At 35.3% G+C, this 24,509-nt stretch overlaps 1 protein-coding gene across 3 annotated transcripts in view; it reads right to left on the bottom strand.

Moving 5' to 3' along the window:
• The window catches only part of ITFG1 (integrin alpha FG-GAP repeat containing 1), a 265,097-nt gene that overhangs the window by 56,580 nt on the left and 184,008 nt on the right, over positions 1-24,509 (bottom strand). For all 3 annotated transcript variants that reach the window (XR_009698047.1, XM_061174414.1, XM_061174415.1), the window contains exons 11-13: positions 23,903-24,053; positions 22,242-22,350; positions 3,799-3,842 (exon numbers count right to left, since the gene is read on the bottom strand). Coding sequence is in view for 2 of the 3 variants with exons in the window: in XM_061174414.1 (XP_061030397.1) it covers positions 3,799-3,842; positions 22,242-22,350; positions 23,903-24,053 (304 nt within the window). In the remaining variant the exon portion in view is untranslated. The remainder of the gene's footprint in view (positions 1-3,798; positions 3,843-22,241; positions 22,351-23,902; positions 24,054-24,509) is intronic.

The following is a 24,509-nucleotide window of genomic DNA, read 5'->3' as shown; positions in this document are numbered from 1 at the left end:
AAAAAATACCACAATAAAAATGAAGAATGCCTTTGATGAGCTCATCAGTAGACTGGACACAGAAGATGAAAGGATCAGTAAACTTGAAGATATATCAATAGAAACCTCCAAAACTGAATTGCAAAGAGAAAAACTAATGAAAATTTGGAAAAGAATATCCATGAACAATTACACAAAGGTTACATAAACAAAGGTGTAACATATGTGTTGTGGGACTACCAAAAGGAAAAGAAGAAGGGACTTCACTGGTGGTGCTGTGGTTAAGAATCCACCAGCCAATGCAGGGGACACGGGTTCAAGCCCTGGTCCAGAAAGATCCCACATGCTGCAGAGCAACTAAGCCTGTGAGCCACAACTACTGAGCCTGTGCTCTACAGCCCGTGAGCCACAACTACTGAGCCCGTGTGCCACAACTACTGAAGCCCGCGTGCCTAGAGCCCGTGCTCCACAACAAGAGAAGCCACCATAATGAGAAGCCTGCGCACTGCAACGAAGAGTAGCCCCCACTTGCTGCAACTAGAGAAAGCCCACATGCAGCAACGAAGACCCAACGCAGGCAAAAATAAATAAATTTATAAAAAAAAAAAAGGAAAAGGAGAGAAAAGAACAGAAGAAATATTTGAAGAAATAATATAAGAATTTTCCAAAATTAGTGACAGACATCAAACTACAGATCCAGGAAGCTTAGAGAACACCAAACAGGAAAAATACCTAAAAACCTATACCTATACATTTCATACTCAATCAGCGGAAAATCAAAGACACAGAGAAAATCCTGAAAGTAACCTGGGAAAATGAATGGGAGAAAAGGGTATCCAGGGATCCATATAAGACTATGATACAATTAGGAATGCTCATTTAAGGTTGATGACTATGAATCACTGGTGGCGACAATATTCAGGGCTGTATATTTTTCTTTAGAAATGCCCAGTAGCTTAGATCTAGGAGTCAAAAAGAGAGATAGCTGGATTAACAACCCAGGGTTGTAATTTTGCCAGGCAGGTAGAGTAAAAGGAGAGTGCTTTATGGGAGTTAAAGGTAGTGGCAAAAGTGATGGTTGATATACAGTGGCTAAATAAGGAGGTAAAGAAAACAGGTTGATGCAGGTCAAGAAACTAATAGACTTAAAGTTGAATAGGTACAGTTATAATAACAAGAGTGAGAGGGCTGGAAAAATAGTTTTTGATCAGAGAGTTGATGGATGGTACTGAGATTTCAAAAGTAAAACATTTCTGGCAGATAAGGTCCACCGTATGGCCACGGGAGTAAGTAGCCATAGTTGAATGAAAATGAAAGACTCTGGGGTTTTCAGCATGGAAATAAAGGAATTTGGGTGAGATTAGTTGCTGATTTGAATATTCTTTCCTCTCTCCATATATCAGATAGGTTGCCTGTAGCAGGTAGGAATATATAGGCAACAGAAGAGCATTTATTCAATTCATAATTTAACTCAAGTGATAAAGAATATCATATGGTACGCACATTTTTCCTCTTAGTCTCACACTGGGTCATATCTTACATAACAGACTATGATCAAGTGGATCTGATGTCAAAACAATATGAAGAAGGCTCACTTTATCATGAAATGATTTTACAAGTGGGAATACATTTGCTATATGGAAAACTGGGGGAGTATAGTGTGCATTTGTTTCTTTTAGGTTGTCATAAAATTGTGATCTATGACATCAGTGGGGAAGGAAAATGATAGATGTGAAAGGCAGTTCGACAGGATCTGAACTTCAAAGAAAGTAATAAATGGATGAATGGGAGGCAGACGTATCAGCTGCAGAAAAGCCCAAAGGTGCCGGACTGTTAGGATAATCATTGTAAGAATGTGCATGCTGCACTTTACTTACGTGACTTTCTAAATGACTCTGTTCTCCATATGATAGAAGTGACTTTTAGTTTAAGATAAGGAGAATGGGAGCATTAGTGATCTTAGAAGTAAAACCTGCCTTAAGCAAACAGCCTTTCCTATCAAATTTTCTGCTAGAACTTGTGGGTAAAATGAGTGGGTTCAATTTCAACTTTTTAAAATTTCTTTGCTTGACGAGGTAATGAAAGAGCCACATGATGGGAATATGGTCAATCAGAGAAAAGAAGAGGAACAAAGGGTCTGAATATTTCACAAACTGGGTAGACAATACCTGAATAACCAAGTTAATCTTTGGCCTCCAATTAATCAGACTTGCACTTGATTAAAAAAAATAGGCTTTATTTTTACAGCAGTTTTAGATTCACAGCCAAATTAAGCGGAAAGTACAAAGAGTTCTGACATACCCTCTGCATCTCTCCTCCTCAGACCCTCCCCTACTATATCTACATTTTTATAATGATATGAAAGCAGATAGGTTTGAACAGGCACTCATATAGTTCACAGTGGATGTGGTGACACAGTCCAGACCTTCCCTTCAGGACTGAGGCAATATTCCCCGAGCTGCTCCAAGTGTTGGTTGCTGATAGCTCACAGCTAGGTTCTTACCTAGAAATTGTTCTCAGCCAAAGGGAGTTGGCTTGTACAAATTATAACCCCTTCCTGGGGACTGCCTGCATGCAGTGTCTAATGCAGAATACAAAGGCATGGCCCTTTTGCTTCCATCTGGGTCATCTTTGAAAAACCAGCCGTGCTTCACATCTCATAGACCTGCTTTCCTCACTACTCCAGAAGTCTTGCTCTCAAGAAGAGTCTAGATTAAATCTTTGCGTGCAAATCTCTGGGTCAGGGTCTGCTTCCACATGTCTTATATATGGGAAGTTTCCCAACCATACATAAAACATTGATAATGAAGCAGTGCTTTAAAGGTGTAGTAAAAATATGACACTATAATCAGAACACCTAGTTCTGTGTTCTAGTTCCACTACTTAATGGCTCTGTGACTTTGGATAATTTATTTCTCTGAGCCTCAAGTTTCCTCATCTTTAAATGGGGGATAATTTCTTATGTAACAAGGGTTACTATGAGGGCTCAAATAGGGATATACCAACACAAACACAAACACACACACACACACGCTCATGCTTTTAAATATAATGTAATATTCTTATTACAATTTACATGAACTGGCAATTTCAAAACCTAAGCCTAATTATTTTCACATTCTGTTATTTCATGGAAACATTCCATTAGACAGCAAGTCAATATTAAGATTAAACCAAAAAAATTCATTAATTGTCTACTATATGCTTGACCCTGTGCTATGAACGAGGTATACAAAGATGGCATGGTTCTTGACCTCAAAGGATTACAGCCTGGGGAGAGGCATTAAATATAAACAGATAAAGTGTGATCAAGTATTATATATGCCAAGGGACTTCCCTGGTGGTCTAGTGGTTAAGAATCCGCCTTCCAATGCAGAGGATGTGGGTTCGACCCCTGGCTGGGAAACTAAGATACCACATGCCGCGGGGCAACTACGCCTGCATGCTCTAGAAAGATCCCGTGTGCTGCAACTAAGACCTGATGCAGCCAAATAATAAATAAATAAATAATAAATAAATAATTTTTAAAAGTATTATATATGTCAAAATGGCAGCAGTATGCCCAGAAATAGTGGGAGGTGTGTTCATTTTTCCAAGAGTATCAGAAGAGACTTCAGTAAGGAAGTGAACCTTGAGGTGAGACAGTTTTTAGGAAAGGTACTTTATTCCCAGTAAACTTCACCTGAGCACTGAAGGATACTTTAATCACTTCTAAAAGTAACATCAATTTGATTTAACCTATAACAACTATTTTGTGTGTATCTATCATGCAGAGAACTTTCACAGAAATTTTTACAACTGAGAGTTAAGGTTACTTACTGTTATCTTACGAGGACATTCATTAGGACAGAGACCACTAAGAACTGTGGAAAAATTAAAAAAAGCCTATTATTACTGTTATAATATTAATATGCGCTATTGATTCATGGTCAAGCAAAAACCAATTCAATTTCTTTAGATCTGAGTAAATTAAATTTCTTTTGTTCATTTTATGCCAATATTTCAAAAGCCTTTATTAAGCAGTCAAGCTGCTGCCATTTTGTGAAATATACAGGTGATATAATTAATTACGGTTATAATATCATACCTACTGTTGGTCCTATTTTCCAATTGGTTAGCTACATTCCAAGGATGACTTAGAATCTGACAGAGAAGTGCCAAATGCAAACCAATTATAATTTATACTGAAAAAAACAAATAGAACATTTAACACTTCATATCAAACTAGACTATTTCAATTTATCTAGTCAAATTTTCTGGGTAAAAGAGTTTGGGCTCCCTTGATAACTTTTACAGAGAACATAACTATAAAATAATTGATGGGTCTATAACAAATATACAAAAATAATTAATGACATATTTATTCTATAATTACCAAAAAAGAAAAGGTTAGGATATCTGAACATTCTTTCTATAACTAACATGAACTTTGAAACATAACTACACTATTACCACCTCATGTGAAGTAATTCCTTTGTAAGAAGGCAGACTTTATGTTCTATTAAATATGCTATATGTTATAAATTAAAGGAAGACAGCTGATAATACTGCTCAATAAGCATGAACTGTACCAATAATAATTGTGATTATTGGTTAGTTCAAATATATCCATAGGAAAATGGTTCCTTATGTTTATTTATATTTTACAAATGTGAAATGATAATCATTCTAATATAAATATTATACTTAGGCAGGGTATATAAACTGCAAAGGCATCAAGAAAGGAACATGACATATTTCATCACAAAAGAAGATACTTGTTTATTTACTATAGTATGTTTATATTAAATTCGACCTGAGGAAACAGTGAAATAAATGTTTCATACTTGCAAATCAGTTTTCAATGTTTAAGTTCCTTACCCCAGCATAGTGCCTAGTTATCGCTCTTTTATTCTCAAACACTCCATGACCTTACTTCTCCCTCTCCTTTTTGTTCCTCTTCCCTCAACTCTGGGCAGACATTGGTACTTCTTTTTCACTTGTCCCCAAATGATTTTCCTAAACCTTCATTAAAACATTATCTTGCTAAACAGTATATTATTTATTCAAAAGTCTGTCTTTGCACCAGTATGTAAGCTCTGCATTGTTTTAATCATTTTTTCAGGGCCTAGCCAAATGTATTTGCTCAATAAATACTTGTTAAAGGAGGGAAAAGATGGATTATTCAATAAATGGTACTGGATAATTGGCTACTTGGAGGAAAATAAAGTTAGACATTGATTCATAGCATGAAAATTACATTTGGCAAAGACACTACTAATATAAAGAACTCTTACACTACAATGATAAAAAGACAACCCAATTAAAAAATGGGCAAAGGACCTGAACAGGCATTTCTCCAAAGATGATGCAGACATACAAAAAGCTCATGAAAAGATGCTCAGCATCATTAGTGATCAGGGAAATGCAAACCAAAACCACAATGAAATGTACACAATTCACAATATCCAAGAGGTGGAAGCAACCCAAATCAATGTCCATTGGCAGATGAATGAATAAACAAAATGTGGTACACACTCACAATGGAATATTATTCAACTTTAAAAAGGGAAGAAATCCTGTCACATGTTACAACATGGATGAACTTTGAGGACATTATGCTAAGCAAGCCAGTAATAAAAAGACAGATACTCTATGATATCACCTACATGAGGTATCTAAACTTGTCAAATTCAGAGAAACAAAGTAGAATGGTGGTTACCAGGGGTTGACGGGAAGGGAAAAGGGGTAGTTGTTAAATGGGTACAGAGTTTCAGATTTGCAAGATGAAAAAGTTCAGGAGATCTGTTTCACAACAATGTGAATATACTTAACACTACTGAACTGTACACTTAAAGATGGTTAAGATAGTAAATTTTATGTTACATGTTTTTTTTACCACACACACAAAAATGGTTAAGATTGTAAAAAAACAAAACAAACCCACAATGAGATACCATTTCACACCCATTAGGATGGGTATAATCAAAAAGTCAGATAAAAACAAATTTGGGTGAAGATGTGGAGAAACTGGACCCTCATACATTGCTGGTGGGAATGTAAAATGGTCCAGCTGCTTTGGAAAAGTCTGGCAATTCCTTAAAAAGATAAACAAAGAGTTCCTATTTAACCCAGCAATTCCATTCTTAGGTATACATCAAGAGGAATTAAAATATATGTCCACACAAAAACTTGTACATGATGTTCACAACAGTATCATTCATGATAGCCAAAAAGTAGAAACCATCCAAATGTCCATCAACTGATGGATAAACAAAATGTGGCAGGTATATTCATATAGTGGGATATTTGACAATTAAAAGGAATAAAGTACTGATGCTACAACATAGATGGATCTTGAAAACATTATGCTAAGTGGAAGAAGTCAGTCACAAAAGACCACATATTATATGATCCCATTTATATGAAATATTCAGGATAGACAAATCTATGGATACAGAAAGTAGTGGTTGCCTGGGGATGGGGTTTGAGGGTGCTGGCTAAAGGGTACAGGGTTTCAGGATGATTGGTAGCTCTATTTTTACTTTTGTCATACTGAGTGAATCAAGTCAGAGAAAGAAATATCATATGATATCGCTTACATGAGGAATCTAAAAAGAAATACAAACGAACTTATTTACAAAACAGAAACAGACTTAGAGAAGAACTTATGGTTATGAGGGGATGGGGAGGGTGAGGGGAAGGGATAGTTAGGGAGTGTGGGATTGACATGTACACACTGCTATATTTAAAATGGATAGCCAACAAGAACCTACTGTGTAACACAGGGAACTCTGCTTAATATTATGTAACAAACTAAATGGGAAAAGAATTTGAAAAAGAATAGATACATGTATAACTGAATCACTTTGCTGTACACCTGAAACTATCACAACATTGTTAATCAACTATACTCCAATATAAAATAAAAAGTTAAAAAAATAAAAAATTAAAAAGGGTACAGGGTTTCTTCTGTGGTGATGAAAACGTTCTACAACTGATTGTGGTCATGTTGGTACAATTCTGTAAATATACTAAAAGCCATTGAATTGTATACTTGAAACAGGCAAATGGTATGGTATGTAAATTATATCTCAACAAAGCTGTTATAAAATTTTTAAAAATACCATAAAATTAAAAAAAAACTAATGACAAAGGGCTGTGAACTTTAAAAAAAATACATTACAAAGAGATATTATTGCCAGTATACAAAGAGCTTCCAGATATGGGTTAGAAGATGATAATCCAATAAAAACAAAGGATATCAATACCCAGAAGAGAAAGTATAAATAAGCAAAAAACCAGGAAGAAAGACACTCAACCTCACTAGGCAGGAAAAAAATCAATTTTATACCTAACAGAAAGACAAAATATGAAAGACCAATAAAAATGTCTGTAGGAAAAATAGAATCAAAGATAAACGACAAACTATGAAGAATATTTACAACATATATCACAAAGGATTAATTTCCCTAATATATACTATGGTATGTTTATAAATCAATAAGTAAATGAAAAAGGACAAGGACCATTCACAGAAATAAAAATACAAATGGCTCTTGAACATATGGAAAGATGCTGAACTTTACTCAGTATAAGAAAAATGCAAAATAAGACAATACTTTCACTTTACAACTGGCAAAACTTAAAAAGTTTAATAATCCATTGGGTTGGTGAAGGTGTTAGGAAATGTGCATTCTCCTATACTGTAAGTGGAAGTGTAAACTGATATGATTTCTATGAAGGGACACCTATTAAAAAGTTCAAAACCAGGCAGCATTAATCTAAGGTGTTGGAAATTAAATTAGTGGTTACCTGTAGGTGAACTGGGTTAGTAATGAAAAGGGTGGGCATGAGGAAGCTTCTGGTTGCTGGAATCATGTTTTTCTTGATCTGGGTGTACTTATATGTGTGCACTTACTTTGTCAAAATTTATACACCTGTGTACTTATGTACACTTTTCTGTAAGTATATTTCAATAGAAATATATTACTTTTTAGTAATTCCATTTTTAGGAATTTATTCTATAGGATATTCACAGTGGCGTTAATTATAATAACAAAAGACTGAAAATAACCTGGTGTCTGTCAATAAGAAACTCATTAAATTATGCTGTATCCATACTACATGATACTATTCAGTAGTTAAAATGAGGTAGCTCTAGATTATATTGTTATGGTATAATCTCCAAGATATATTGTTAAGTGGAGAAAATAAAGTCTAGAACTACCATTTATGTAAAATAAAAGCATATAAACATATGTGCTTGTATGTGTATAAAATATCTTGGACAGACACAAAGAAGAGGTTGCTTTTGGGGAAAAGAATTGGACCACTGGGAAACATGGGTAAAAAAGGGACTTACTTTTCACTATTAGACTCTTCTGTATTTTTTCATCATTTGCATGTATTACTTATTTTAAAATCAAATTTGTTAGAGAAATAAAAATTTAGAGCTCTCAGATGAATATGTGGTAAACTGGACAGTGTCATGCTGGTGGGATATAAATGTCTATGACTGTTGGGAAAGGTAATTTGGCATTATCTATTAACACTAAAAACATAGCCCCTCAACTCATCAATTTCATGTCTATGAAATATTGGAAACTATCTATGTGTCCACTAAGAGAGAAAATGCTAAATTATGGAACATCTACAGTACTATGGAATGACATGGAGCTATTAAACAATGAGAGAGACCTGTTAAGTGCTGACATGAAAGGGTGTTTATACTCTCTTGCTAAGGTAAAAAAATAAGACAAAGGCAAATATGTTCAGTAAGATTCTATTTACAAATGTATGCGTTAGATGAATTTCATAGACATACTACTGAACAAAAGAAGTCATACACAAAGAGTACATACCACCTGATTACATTCATATGACAGTTAGAAAGGGAAAAACTAATCTATGGTGACAGAGATCAGAACAGTGGTTATACTTTTGCAGGGGAATATGAAGGACCCTTCTGGGGTACTGGAAATATTTTATCTTGATTGGAGTGTGGCTACAAGGGAGTATACCTATGTAAAATCTCACCAAGCTATATGCTTTAACCTTATTTCCTCTGTACACCCATTGCTACAACTTTCTTTCTACTGTCTTATCAGCTCACACCTGGATGACTGGTGTATTCCAGTGGTTACCCTCAGCCTGACCTCTCAGGTCAGAACATCTATTTCTTTTGATGAACGTCTATTTTTTTCTTCTGAACATTGCTGCAAAATCCATCTTCTTAAACTACACATTTGATCATAGACTCTCTTTGATGAAGAAAGTAAACAGTAAGTGTGATGGTAAATTTTATGTGTCAACTTGACTGGGTCATGAGGTGCCCAAATATTTGGTTAAATATTATTCTAGGTGTTTCTGTGAGGGTGATTTTGGATAAGATTAACATTTAATCAGTAAACTGAGTAAAACAGATTGCTCTTCATAATGTGTGTGGGCCTCATCTAACCAGTAGAAGGCCTGAAGAGAACAAAAGCCAGACCCTCTCTTGAGTAAGAATTCTCCTGTCTGATGGCCTTCAAACTAGAACATCAGCTTTTCCTGCCTGATGAACTGGACATCAGTTCTTCCTGGTTCTACAACTGCCTGCTGGCCTTTTGGCTCAAACTTGGGCATTGGCTCTGCAGATTTTGGACTTGCCAGCCTCTGTAACTGCATGAATTAATTCCTTGTAATAAATCTCTCTCTCTCTTTCTTTTTCTCTATAATTCTATTGGTGCTGCTTCTCTGGAGAATCCTGACTAATTCAGTAAGTACCTGCAGTTATTGGGTCACTGACAAAATCTTTTCTTTGCCATAGATGCCCATTTATCAATGGATTCTATCAATATTCTCTCTTATTAATCTTCAAAACAGTACCAGAAGACGAGTTAGTTTCTACTTCTTACTATCTGCTCATTCTTTATGACTATGATCATGGCCTCCCCCTCCTGGAATGTTATACCACTATTCATTTTGGTTTGTCCAAATCTTAACCATCTTTTAAGGATCTAGGTTCTCACCTATCATCTTCACAGAAGGCTTCTTTGATCTTAATAATCTTACAGCACATAAAATTCCATTCAACATTCTAGTATACAGTTCTTTTCACTGTCCTTTAGCTGTTTTACATGCATACACCTTCTGCTTCCAAGTATACAGATTCCTGTTGATAGCAATGCTTGCTACATAAATGGATAGATCTTCACTGAGAAAAACTAAGTAGTAGTCAAAAGTGAAGACAATAATGTGCAATGTGGGAGAATATACTGGATGTAGTGACTATAAGTGCTAATAAACAGATCTACAGTATTTCCCAAACTCCCTTCACACACACATTTTTGTAGCAACTCTAGTGAGATGTAATTCACACACCATAGCATTCACCCATTTAAAGTGTCCTATTCAATGGTTTTTAGTAAATTCCCAGAATTGTGCAACCATCAACACAATCAATTTTCATCACCACAATAAAAAAACCCTGTGTCCTTTAGCTATCATACCCAATTCCCAACCCCGGCCCAAAGCAACCACTAATCTACCAATCACTTACTATATATATTTGTGAATATTCTGTATATATGTTATTATAGAAAAAACTTAAAAATATAAAGGAATAAAAAGAAGAAAAAAAAATCACTTTAACCCAACCATCCAGATACTGTTACCAACTAGTTGTAAGGTATTACACTGTCATGGATTAAATGTTTGCAAATCCCCTGCCCTCCGCCCCCCTCCCCCCTGCCAAAGTTCATATGTTGAACTTCTAATCCGCAGTGTGATTGTATTTGGAGATGGGGGCCTCTAAGGAAGAAATTAAGGTTAAATGAGGTCATAAGGGTGGAGTCCTGACCTGGCAGTATTAGTATCCTTAGAAGAAGAGCCATGAGAAGGCTTGCTCTCTTGCTCTCTCCCCAACAGGCACAAAGAAGAGGTCATGTGAGCACACAGCAAGATGGTGCGGGCCTACAAGCCACGAGAAGAGGCCTCAGAATGAAACCTGCCTTGTTGGCACCTTGATCTTGGAATTCCCAGCTTCCAGAATTGTGAGAAATAAATTTCTGTCATTTAAGCTGCCCAGCCTGTGGTACTTTGTCAGGGCAGTCTGAGTAGACTAACATATAAATACTTAAAAAAAAATGTGTTTTTACATAAATGAAATCATGCTAAATACAATTTTGTAATCTTCTTTTTGGTTATGTAACCCAAACTTTCCCCATGTCATTAAATGTACTTCTACCACGTAATTTTATGGTATTCCATTGTATGTGTGGATGGATATATACATATATGTACACACACCATTCTCCTCATTAGGATATTTAGGTTCCCCCCACCCTATAATCCAAACTTATTTCCTCTTAAAAACATCACTAGGAAGATCACCTTTATAGACATGGTGCATTATACACAAATCTTTGGCACATCTCTGATAATTTCCTTGGGATAAATTCACAGAATATAATTATTTCTGGGTTTAATCTTAAAGCTGTTGGCATGTATAGTGAAACTATCCTCCAGAAAGGTTACTGGCATGTATAGTGAAACTATCCTCCAGAAAGGTTATCAAGTATTCTTTTAGAAAACATTGATGTTTTGATAAGTGCCAAACTCTGAACATGAATTTGCTTTCATATATGCTCTTCCTTAATCCTCACAGCAAGGCCGCGAGGTAAGTCTAATTACCCTCCTCCCCACCACCCTTTTTTTTCAGAAGCAGAAACTGAAGCTTGGGGGACTTCTCTGGTGGAGCAGTGGATGAGACTCCACGCTCCCAATGCAGGGGGCCCAGGTTTGATCCCTGGTCAGGGAACTAGATCCCACATGCATGCCACAACTAAGGAGCTGGCGAGCTGCAACTAAGGAGCCCGCCTGCCACAACTAAGGAGCCCGCCTACCACAACTAAGATCCGGTGCAACCACCCAACCAACCAGATAAATAAATAAATAAATATTAAAAAAAAAAAAAAAAGAAAAAAAAGAAACTGAAGCTTGGGCCAGTACATTACTGAAGGTCACAAAGGGAATGGCACTCTTTTGAAAGACCATGCAGTCACTAGACAGTAACTCATTTAAAAAACACATTATACTACATTTGTAGAAGATGGGAAATCAATGAACCACTGGATTATTTTATTTTCTTACAAGATTGAATGTCTGTATTTTATTTAGCATAGTTGAGAGTATTTACTCAAAATTACATTAATAGTCTCTTTCATTCTGTATACAGCAAGCTAAAAATTGGGTTCCTGCATCTATTTTGGTTTTTACCAGACTTCCTCTATTAAGTTTCAAGTTTCACATTACAGTGTATAATAGGATCGAAATGATAAGATTTAAATGTATTATACATATGTACATATCATACATATATGTCATATGTATTATACAGGTATATATACCTTGTTTTATTGCGCTTTGCATAATTATCCTTCTCAGATACTGTGTCTTTTTACAAGTTGAAGGTCTGTGGCAAAGAGCACAGCTTTTAAAAAATACTTTTCCAGACTTTCCAAATGTTTTACAATAGGCTGCATTATTTTTGTAATGAGAAAACAAACAAAATACCAAATCAAAAATTTACAAATAAAAAAGGAATAATGTCTTAAAATTCTCTTGCATAATCAAAAAAGAAATATGCTTTTACAAATGTCACCCTGAAATTACTATTTTAAGACTCCATAATGTCAAGCTTATGAACAAGTAAAAAGTACCAGTAGTCTATTAAATCAGTGCAAGAATGTAATTTCCCCAGTGACATCGAAATAAAAATTCCAATCTTTGTGCTTTAGTTAGGAAAAAAAAACCCCTAAGTGCTCCAAGGCAGAATTTATTATTACAGCAAAAGCTTACTTCCTCGAAGTGGAACAGTTGTATTTTTTGCTTAAAAGCATATGGCTGTAAGTGCAGTAAAACATTTTTCTTAAGCAACTATAACAAAAACTTGGAAGGGCTAAAACACATAAACAGCCCGTTATGGGAAAGGGAAATTTAACAGGACAGATAATGGTATACATTTTCAGCCTACTTCTATTTGTGTTTTCCGCCATTGTGAGCTTCTTGAGGGCAAGAACTGTTTTTCATTGTTTGGTTTTTAAGTATCTCTCTGTTTCTCATTTCAAGTGTCAATAAATGTTTTCCTACTAACTAGGTGATCTCGACTGATCCACAGACTAATTTTTAGAGGTTTAAGGATTTTAACCATTTCATAAACTTTTGTAATTAGTATCTGTAACCATATTATAAAGGTCTATATAGATTTATAGTATTTTATAACGTCTTTTTAAATAAACTGCTCTAAAAAGTAATTTCTAATACCCCTAGACTTTAAAAACCAAAGTTGTTTAAAAAAGATGAACGAAATTTAAGAAGACAGCCTATTCACAGAGTTAAATGAAAAACTGCAATTAAAATACTTAATAAGCTATGTGAACTATTGGTTATTAAATTAATTAGTTTAAAACATGACTAATGGGATGTGCAATTCATAAGTTTTCTTTAAAATGACAATGCTTAGGATCTTAACATTTCACGTGAAAAAAACACTGTACATTATAGCCCATGTATTCTTTTTTTATATAAGTATTTGCTTTATTAATATGCTCTAAATAACATTTTTTTAATTGATACATTGTCATTGGTTTTTTTTATCCCCCTTTGCAGTACATGAATGTATTATAGTCTTATTTTAAGTGTCTAGAGCTGAGAGGAATCTTGTAATCAACTGGTACGAATCATTCATTTTAGTGATAAGGATTTCTGGGCCAGAGAGGTAAATGTAATATTGGTGACCATGCTATCCAAATTCTAATCCGGCTCTATTTTAGTGTATCACACTGCACTCCTGTCTTATGTGTCCTGTAGTGAATTTCACACATATGTGCCCTGTAGTGAATTTCACACATATGTGCATGCATATATACAAACACACACACAACTTGTGTACATAATACAAATCCATGAAACCACACTAAAAAATAAATCAGTGGTTTAAAAATTTATGCTATAGTAATATACTAATTTTTAAAATATTAGCTTTAATTTTTAATCTTTTTTTAAAATCACTTTATTGAGATAATATATCACACAATTCTCCCATTTAAAGTACATAATTCAATGGTTTTTAGTATATTCACAGACTTGTGCAATCAACACCAGAACCAATTTTAGAACATTTTCATCAACACAAGAGATAATCCCACCCCCGCATAAGTAGTCATTCCTCATAATTTTTAATCTTATCTGATGCTTATCATGTCCAGGTAAAAATCCACAAGAAAGAATGGATGGAATAAATTTGTTATTTTTAATGAGCAATTTTTATTTTATATTTTTTTAACTTTTTATTTTATTTTGGAGTATAGCCGATTAACAATGTTGTGATAGTTTCAGGTGCACAGCAAAGCGACTCAGGCATACATATACATGTATCCATTCTCCCCCCAACTCCCCTCCAGGCTGCCACATAACATCGAGGAGAGTTCCCTGTGCTATACTGTAGGTCCTTGTCAATTATCCTTTTTAAATATAGCAGTGTGTGCATGTCAAACCCAAACTCCCTAACTATCCCTTCCCCACCCCCCCAGCCCCGGTAACCAAAAGTTCATTCTCTAGGCCTGTGAGTCCGTTTCTGTTTTGTAAATACATTCATTTGTAGCATTTCTTTTTAGATTCCGCATAGAAGTGATGTTGTACGATATTTCCCTTTCTCTGTCTGACTTACTTCACTCAGTATGACAATCTCTAGGTCTATCCATGTTGCTGCAAATGGCATTATTTCATTTTTTTTTTATGGCTGAGTAATATTCCATTGTATATTTGTACCATATCTTCTTTATCTACTCCTCTGTCAATGGACATTTAGGTTGCTTCCATGTCCTGGCTATTGTAAACAGTGCTGCAATGAACATTGGGGTGCATGTATCCTTTTGGACCATGTTTTTCTCTGGATATATGCCCAGGAGTAGGATTGCAGGGTCATATGGTAGTTCTATTTTTAGTTTTTTAAGGAACCTCCATACTGTTCTCCATAGTGGCTGTATCAATTTACATTCCCACCAACAGTGTAGGAGGGTTCCCTTTTCTCCACACCCTCTCCAGCATTGATTGTTTGTGGATTTTTTGATGATAGCCATTTTGACTATGAGGTAATATCTCATTGTAGTTTTGATTTGCATTTCTCTAATCATTAGCGATGTTAAACATCTTTTCATGTGCCTCTTGGCCATCCATATGTCTTCCTTGGAAAAATGTCTATTTATGTCTTCTGCCCATTTTTTGATTGGGCTGTTTGTTTTGATGATATTAAGCCACATGAGCTGTTTGTAAATTTTGGAGACTAATCCCTTGTAGGTCACATCATTTGCAAATATTTTCTCCCAATCTGTGGGTTCCTTTTCATTTTGTTTATGGTTTCCTTTGCTGTGCAAAAGCTTTTGAGCTTAATTAGGTCCCATTTGTTTATTTTTGTTTTTATTTCCATTACTCTGGGAGATGGATTGGAAGAGATATTGCTGCGATTTATGTCAGAGAGTGTTCTGCCTATGTTTTCCTCTAGGAGTTTTACATTTAGGTCTTTAATCCATTTTGAGTTTATTTTTGTGTATGGTGTTAAAGAATGATCTAATTTCAGTTTTTTACATGTAGCTGTCCAGTTTTCCCAGCACCATTTGTTGAAGAGACTGTTTTTTCACCATTGTATAGTCTTGCCTCCTTTGTCATAGATTAATTGACCATAGGTGCATGGGTTTATTTCTGGGCTTTCTATCCTGTTCCATTGATCCATAGTTCTATTTTTGTGCCAGTACCATACTGTTCTGATGACTACAGTTCTGTAGTATAGTTTGAAGCCAGGGAGCCTGATTCCACCAGCTCCATTTTTCTTTCTCAAGATTGCTTTGGCTATTCGGGGTCTCTTGTATCTCCATACATATTTTAAGATTACTGTTCTAGTTCTGTGAAAAATGCCATTGGTAATTTGATAGGAATTGCACTGAATCTGTAGATTGCCTTGGGTAGTATAGTCATTTTCACAATACTGATTCTTCCAATCCAAGAACATGGTATATCTTTCCATCTGTTTGTGTCTTCTTCGATTTCTTGCATCAGCATCTTATAGTTTTCGGAGTACAGGTCTTTTGTCCCCTTATGTAGGTTTATTCCTAGGTATTTTATTCTTTTTGATGCAATGGTAAATGGGATTTTTTCTTGAATTTCTCTTTCTGATCTTTCATTGTTAGTGTATAGATATGCAACAGATTTCTGTTTATTAATTTTGTAGCCTGCAACTTTACCAAATTCACTGATGAGCTCTAGTAGTTTTCTGGTAGCGTCTTTAGGATTTTCTATGTATATAATCATGCCATCTGCAAACAGTGACAGTTTAACTTCTTCTTTTCCAACTGGATTCCTTTTATTTCTTTTTCTTCTCTGATTGCCGTAGCTAGAACTTCCAAAACTACGTTGAATAAAAGTGGTGAGAGTGGGCATCCCTGTCTTGTTCCTGATCTTAGAGGAAATGCTTTCAGCTTTTCACCATTAAGTATGATGCTAGCTGTGGGTTTGTCGTATATGGCCTTTATTATGTTGAGGTAGGTTCCCTCTATGCCCACTTTCTGGAGAGTTTTTAATCATAAATGGGTGTTTAATTTTGTCAAAAGCTTTTCTGCATCTATTGAGATGATCATACGATTTTTATTCTTCCATTTGCTGATGTGGTGTATCACAATGATTGATATGCGGATACTGAAAAATCCTTGCATCCTTGGGATAAATCCCACTTGATCATGGTGTATGATCCTTTTAATGTATTTTTGGATTCGAATTGCTAGTATTTTGCTGAGGATTTTTGCGTCTATGTTCATCAGTGATATTGGCCTGTAATTATCTTTTTTAGTGGTATCTTTGTTTGCTTTCGGTATCAGGGTGATGGTGGCCTCATAGAATGAGTTTGGGAGTCTTCCTTCCTCTGCAATTTTTTTAGCCCATGTATTCTTAAAGATATTTAAAGTATAAAACCTTGGCTTCTAGCTTTGTGATTCAGTTTACATTAGCTACTTTACACAAATGCCAAAACCAAAAAACTGCAATAATTGTGCATAAATACTGTAACACCAAACCAATGTGCAGGTTGGGACAAGGCTGAGAAGAATAAAATCAAAGCCATACAGGTCAATACTGTATAACGGTTTTAGTAGCATTTAAAATGAAAAATCCTTGCCTGGATTATGGGTGACTGTTCACATTCAGTCTCTGAAAATGTCTTTAGGTTTTGTTTAAAACACATGAATCCCAAGCAAGTATCATAATCAAATATCACGTGTGAAATAAAGACCCCCATCCCACCCATTCTTGTCATTTAGACATTATTTTAGACTCTATATGGAAAACTTCTTTTGTCTGTTATTGATCACCTACCTTTCATTCATTATTTTTTAAATTAAAAAATCCTATGCTTAGTAAAAGATATTTTAAGACATACCAGTACTCAGAAAATATATTAGCCTATGTACAACTTTCTGAAAATCTCTTGAGGAAGCATTCCATCAAAAGAAATAGGAATTCGAGTGAAGAAAGGTAAAGATGTGGTATATATGTAAATGGTGACAATAAAGCCAGTAAAACTTGTTAAGTTTAAATAATCATTGATAACATGGTTGTAACTGTTACCAAATCAGTCATCCAGAAATAAACTTCCACATTATTTCAACAAAATCTGGAAGAAGGCAGGGGAATAAAAGCTTTTGAAAGGTCTCATCTTATTTGGGTAGTGAAAGGTGAAGATACTGTTACAATTTTAAAAATCCAAGGAAATACAGGTTCACATATGTTTGTTAGAAATTTGTGTTAAGTACTAGTAGAATGAGAATGCAGAACCTCAATGTATCTGACAGGAATAAGAGAAAAAAATTAGAGCTAGGAGCTAGTTCTGATTCAGGTGAGCTAGGGAATCCCTCCAATTCCACAACACACAGAGTCCCCTGAGTGAAGAGCATTCTGTAGATCTGTGGTGTTGTGGAAATCAGTGAGGGAACAGGCAGAAGGATAGTATTACCTTTCCCTAGCCACATACAGAAGCTTAAGTACCCAAATTTCCTTAACTGAGACAGTGACATTTAACATAGGCTGGTTTGAGCATTAGAGTAACAGTTACTTTAGAGCAAAATCAACTCTGGACATTGTAGATGGCTTTGAAAGGGTAATTATATACTAGTAACTGTCTGCTTAAGGAAAACAAGTAACAATCAAAGGAAAGAGTGGAAGAGCATCTCAAGACAACTAGAAGGTTATTTTTCACAAATGATTGCTCTAAATTATCTCATTTCCCATGACCTTTCTGTAAAGCATGTTATTAATATTTACGTTAATATCCGTAAGTGCAAAGTTATCTTGCTTTCTAAAACTAAAACTTCCTACACCAAATTGGCTATCTCTGGGTCTGAGCTTGGTGATGTTTGGAGAAAACTTTCCTTGGGATGCTGTTAAGGTGACGGCAGTGCTACCCAGTGATACCCATCCTTGACTTAGGTTAGGAAGTTACAGGCCACAGACTCTCAAGAGACTCTTGGGTTTTTAAAATTTTTACGTGTAATTTTTCAAACATAAACAAAATTAGAAAGAAGAGTATCAGGAATCCCACTCATACTTCACACAGCTTCAACTGTCAACAACACATGGCCAAAGTCATTTCACCTATACTCCATTTCCCACTTGCCTGGATTAAAGAAAAACCTCAGACATATTTCATTTTCAAGTAGTTTGTTGTATCATTACTTAATTCTTTAAAGAAGCTTACTTTCTCTTGAGCAGCTCTGAAACAGCCAAATAATACCCCCTTCAAAATCGTAAAGAACAGGAGACAGTCATATGGATAAAAAGTACAGAAATGGTTAGACTCATAATACCAGTATTCTGTGGCTGCAGTAGTAATGAAGATGGGGAGTTACTCTTAGTTCATTCAAATAAGAGTGAATTTGCTGGTTAGAAAAGAAAATTACATTTTCTGCCATTTTCATTTCTCAAAATAAATCTCAACACTCATTCATTATTCTGTCGCTTTTCTGTGTTCAGCTACTTATGACCGCTTCAAAACTGTAATAAACATTTATATGAAATACTGTGTCATTTCATTCACAAATGAACAGATATGGCTGTCTTGATATCAACTATAATAACAGTGACACAGAAACAGTTACCTTTCAACACCAATTCATGATAAAACTCTCAGCAAACTAGAAATAGAGGAAACTTCCTTAATACAATATGGAGCATTTCCAAAGAGCTAATATCATTCTTAATGGTGAAAGATGGAATGCTTTCTCCCTAAAATCAGAAACAAGGCAAGGATGCCCACTCTCACCAATCTTATTCAACATATCAATAGCGATGGAAATTCTACCTAGAATAAGAATAAGAAAAAGAAAAAAAAAGGGCACAGATTGGAAAGGAAGAAATAAAACTGTCCCTCTTTGCAAATGACATGATTTTCTATGTAGAAAATCCCACGGAATCTAAAAAAACCCTCCTGGAGCTAATAAGTGAGTTGAGCAAGGTTGCAGTATACAAGACCAACAAACAAAAATCAATTGTATTTCAATACACTAAAAACAAACATGTGGAAACTAAACTTAAAAACACAATAACATTTATAATCACATCAAAGAAAATAAAATACTTAGGCATACTCTTAACAAAACATGTACAGGATCTCTACGATGAACATAAGTCTTAGGTGGAGGAGATGGTAGATGGCTTGCATGGTTGGGAACAGGTAACAGGGAACAAATAGGTAACTATACTGAGGAAAATGGGAGTTAGAGAAGATGTCTACAAACAGAAAAGATTAGAAGGAACCCTTGAAATGTTGTGTTGGATTAGAAATAGAAGTAATGGTATGAATTCATTGTTATATAATATATATAAGATAGTTTTAGGTATGTATATTTGTGTGTTGTGTGTGTGTGATACATTACCTGTATTTCTTAGTTCTGTCCATTGAGAAAACCTAGAAGAAATAACAGCCCAGTAGCAACGAGCACACTGAGCACCCAGAACTGGGTTTTAAAATACCATCCCCTACTCAAAGGAACCAGGGCTCCTTGAAGAAAGAGATCAGATTCTAGACTTAGGGCAAAGGAGGTAAAAGATGAACCTGGAATATCTTGTTTTGCCAGAGCACATGTCAAAAAGATAAAGGAGCCAGCCTGAAGGAGTTCCTACTGCCTTCACTGGGAACAATTTTAACATTAAAAGAAATGATATTATTTATTGAATAAAATACAAATACACAGATCTATACTGATAAATGAGATAAGTGAAAGATCTCCCTTAGAGTAGAATGCCAACTAAAAAATGCAGGGGTGTTGGAAATAGAATCACTCTTTGACACCTATCAAATAGATGGTTGATTCAGGCAGGAGCTGTCAATGGACTCTAAGGCTGGTAGGTAGAAATTTGATATGGAAAAGTATATTAAAGTAATATCAGAATACCCCTCCACAAAATACTAATCAATTACAAAGGGGGAAATAGTGAATTTAAGGTGGGGAAACCTAGTAGTCATCAAGATGACCAGATGATCAAGGTTATCACCAGGGTGGTGGGACAGGTCAACATCACGTGCTTACTGATTTGATGTACTGAGAGGGCACAGCATCGGTTCCACTAAATTCCATGTAGTGGAGTTTCTGCAAAGAATGTGTATCCTGAGCTGGGTAAAGAAGAAACAGGATTATCCTACAGAATGTAAGGCCTGTATTCTTTAAAACTGATAAGGACATGAAAAGGAACTGTTCCAGATTGGAGAAGATGTGACAGTAGGTATTCCTCGACAGACTTCTGGGTCAGAAAGAAAGAAGCCATTGTTGGGACAGTTGGCAAAATTTGAACAGGGTGGTAATGTTGTATTGAAGCTGACCATCTGCTTTGGAGAGTTGTACATACGTTACGTAGGAGCATGTTTTACTCTTTGGAAAATGTGTGTTGACAGAGAGAATACAAAATTAAATGTTATAAATCACAGAAAGATCCTTTTTGACCCACCTCCTAGAGAAATGGAAATAGAAACAAAAATAAACAAATGGGACTTAATGAAACTTAAAAGCTTTTGCACAGCAAAGGAAACCATAAACAAGATGAAAAGACAACCCTCAGAATGGGAGAAAATATTTCCAAATGAAGCACTGACAAAGGATTAATCTCCAAAATTAACAAGCAGCTCAGGCAGCTCAATATCAAAAAAACAAACAACCCAATCCAAAAATGGGCAGAAGACCTAAATAGACATTTCTCCAGAGAAGATATACAGATTGCCAACAAACACATGAAAGAATGCTCAACATCATTAATCATTACAGAAACGCAAATCAAAACTACAATGAGATATCACCTCACACCAGTCAGAATGGCCATCATCAAAAAATCTACAAACGATAAATGCTGGAGAAAAGGGAACCCTCTTGCACTGTTGGTGGGAATGTAAATTGATACAGCCACTATGGAGAACAGTATGGAGGTTCCTTAAAAAACTAAAAATAGAACTACCATATGACCCAGCAATCCCACTACTGGGCATATAACCTGAGAAAATCATAATTCAAAAAGAGTCATGTACCACAATGTTCACTGCATCTCTATTTACAACAGCCAGGACATGGAAGCAACCTAAGTGTCCATCAACAGATAAATGGATAAAGAAGATGTGGCACATATGTACAATGGAATATTACTCAGCCATAAAAAGATACGAAATTGAGTTATTTGTAGTGAGGTGGATGGACCTAGAGTCTGTCATACAGAGTGAAGTAAGTCAGAAAGAGAAAAACAAATACCGTATGCTAACACATATATATGGAATCTAAAAAAAAAAAAAAAAAAAAAAAAAGTCATGAAGAACCTAGGGGCAGGACGGGAATAAAGACACAGACCTACAAGAGAATGGACTAGAGGACATGGGGAGGGGGAAGGGCAAGCTGGGACAAAGTGAGAGAGTGCCATGGACATATATACACTACCAAATGTAAAACCGATAGCTAGTGGGAAGCAGCCGCATAGCACAGGGAGATCAGCTCGGTACATTGTGACCACCTAGAGGGGTGGGATAGGGAGGGTGGGAGGGAGGAAGACGCAAGAGGGAAGAGATATGGGGATATATGTATATGTATAGCTGATTCACTTTGTTATAAAGCAGAAACTAACACACGATTGTAAAGCAATTATACTACAATAAGGATGTTAAAAAAAATTAAATGTTAATACTTAACAGTAATAATAAAACATATAAAACAAATACTCACCAATGACTTTAACAAAATAAGCATCTGCTTCAAAGTTATTTTTTAGTGTATGGATGGCAAAATCATTCTTTGTATATCCTTTACTTAGTACTACAATGTCCAAGATTCCCTGGAAAAAACATAAAAATGGTAAGAACAAACTACTAGACTGAATGAAAAAAATGATGAAAATGCATGATACGTTTACCATGTAAATATAAACCTTATTTATTCAACTTGATGTTTAAAATAAAAATAATATTAAAAATATAAAAACTTGAATATTAAAATATAAATAAAACGAAAAACACCTATAATTTTAATCTCTGAAAATAACTGTTAGAATTTTGTACTTCCTTCCAGTCATATTTGCATGAATTTTTAAAGGTCTGTGATATGGACTACCAAAGTGTTTCCAATCATCAGAGAAAGAAGGTACCTCTTCATCTGCCCTGGCCCCCATTATTTTTTTTTCCTAAAAAAGTGGGAAGCTTTGTTAATTTTATTGGGGGTAAAGAAGGTATGTTCATTTAAATTTCCATTCTGCTGACTCTTAATGAGGTTGATCATTTATCATATCTTTTCATATGTTAGCTACTTGTGTTTTTTCTGTAAATTGCCTTAATCATGTTCTGTTTTTCCAGTGGGAGTTTTTGGTGACTTGTATCAGTTTGAATAAACCCTTTCTATGTTAAGAATATTAAATATTTAATTCTTTCATAGCTAATTTATTTCCCAGATTTAAACACAATTTTAAATTTCATTTATGATATTTTTATGTACAGAAATTAATTGATTTGTAGTTACTTCTCTTGATTTTCCCTCTTGTGATATTTTTACCAATTACTTTTATGCTTGGAAATTGCTTATGAAAAGTGAACGAACACAAGATTTGGTAGCAGAGAGACAGAGGAAAATAAGGACTTGGATAATTCATATAATTGAGAATTAGCCTCTTATTAAAAAAAACAAACCAACCAACTGGGCTTAGGGTTGGACATAATGTCTTGATGGAGATTTAATGTTTTAAAATAAACAAATTATTTTACAAGGATATACTGTGACATATTAACTCTGGAATTTAACACATTTTTATCAGAATTTATTATTTTTCTGAGTGATAAACTGGCTTTCTTTTAAAGAACAAAACAGCTTGGGAGATTCTATTTTCCCTCAACAATGCCCAGAAGCACTTGATAAACTGGCTTTTGACATTAGAAAGAAGAAAACCAGGGCCCTGAGCGCCTTTCCCAGGCCACCTGGCAACAGAAGACAGTCACAAGAATCTGTGGCAATAGATGCCAACTCTAGTTCACTAGGTTAAGAGAGAGTACACACTGAACCCATCCTTCTGTGATCTTGTGCAGGTTTAAGGGTCTGTTATGTGTTGGCTGTTCTTTTCTCTACTCGTGCACATGCACAATTGCTGTGAGCATGATTCTCTAGTGGTTTAATCTAAACAAGCATAAAATGAGATAAAATCATTTTCATATTTCACTGTACTGATCAGTCAGTGGTATCAATAAATGTGTTCCCTCTGTCATTTAACATTAAAAGGAGCTTTCTTTAATTGACTCATTTTCTTTCATTATCTCATCTACATTTTCTGGTCAAATAGGGTGAAAGTGAGATAAGGTGGACGGCAATTAGATTCCAAACACACAGAAGAGCTCTGAACTCACATCTTCATAAATATCAAAGAAGGTGGCAACCACTGCATCTCTGATTTGGTTTAGGTCCATCAGCTCCCAGTAGACTTTAAACATACGACGCGCCCCCTCACAGCTTGCATTATTACAAGGGACATTCTCCAGTAAAAAGGCCTGCTGATTGCTGTGAGACAAAGGCAATGGCATTTAGTTAATATAACATATCAATGCTGAGTAGCATCAGCTATGCTGTAATTACTAGAATCAAAGAGATGGTAAATGGTATACAATGAAGTAATATGAAAAAAATCCCTACATCTTACTAATTATTGTCCTGAGCCATAAAAAACTTAAATTGTTGGCTATCGTTTTTCAGCCTTTGGCAGAAATCCTGAGGTTAGTTGGTTGTTGGCCTCTCTCCTCTTTTGTGATTTCCAAGTCCATCTCTCCGCCCTTCCTTGCTGCTCCACAGCCATCGACGCTGTGTTTCATTACTGAGTTCCTGGACACTGTCATCATCCCTTTAGATTTGTATAACTCCTTAGGTAAAAATCTGCATTTTAAATAGAGATTCCTGACATCCCCAAGTCTTGTAAACCCAAAGCAGTAAATCTACAATGATACAATTTGAGCTTCCCAA

Source organism: Eubalaena glacialis, chromosome 18 (genome assembly GCF_028564815.1).
Source record: "Eubalaena glacialis isolate mEubGla1 chromosome 18, mEubGla1.1.hap2.+ XY, whole genome shotgun sequence".
In the NCBI taxonomy this organism is placed as follows: Eukaryota; Metazoa; Chordata; class Mammalia; order Artiodactyla; family Balaenidae; genus Eubalaena; species Eubalaena glacialis.
This window is presented reverse-complemented; position numbering and strand designations above follow the sequence as displayed.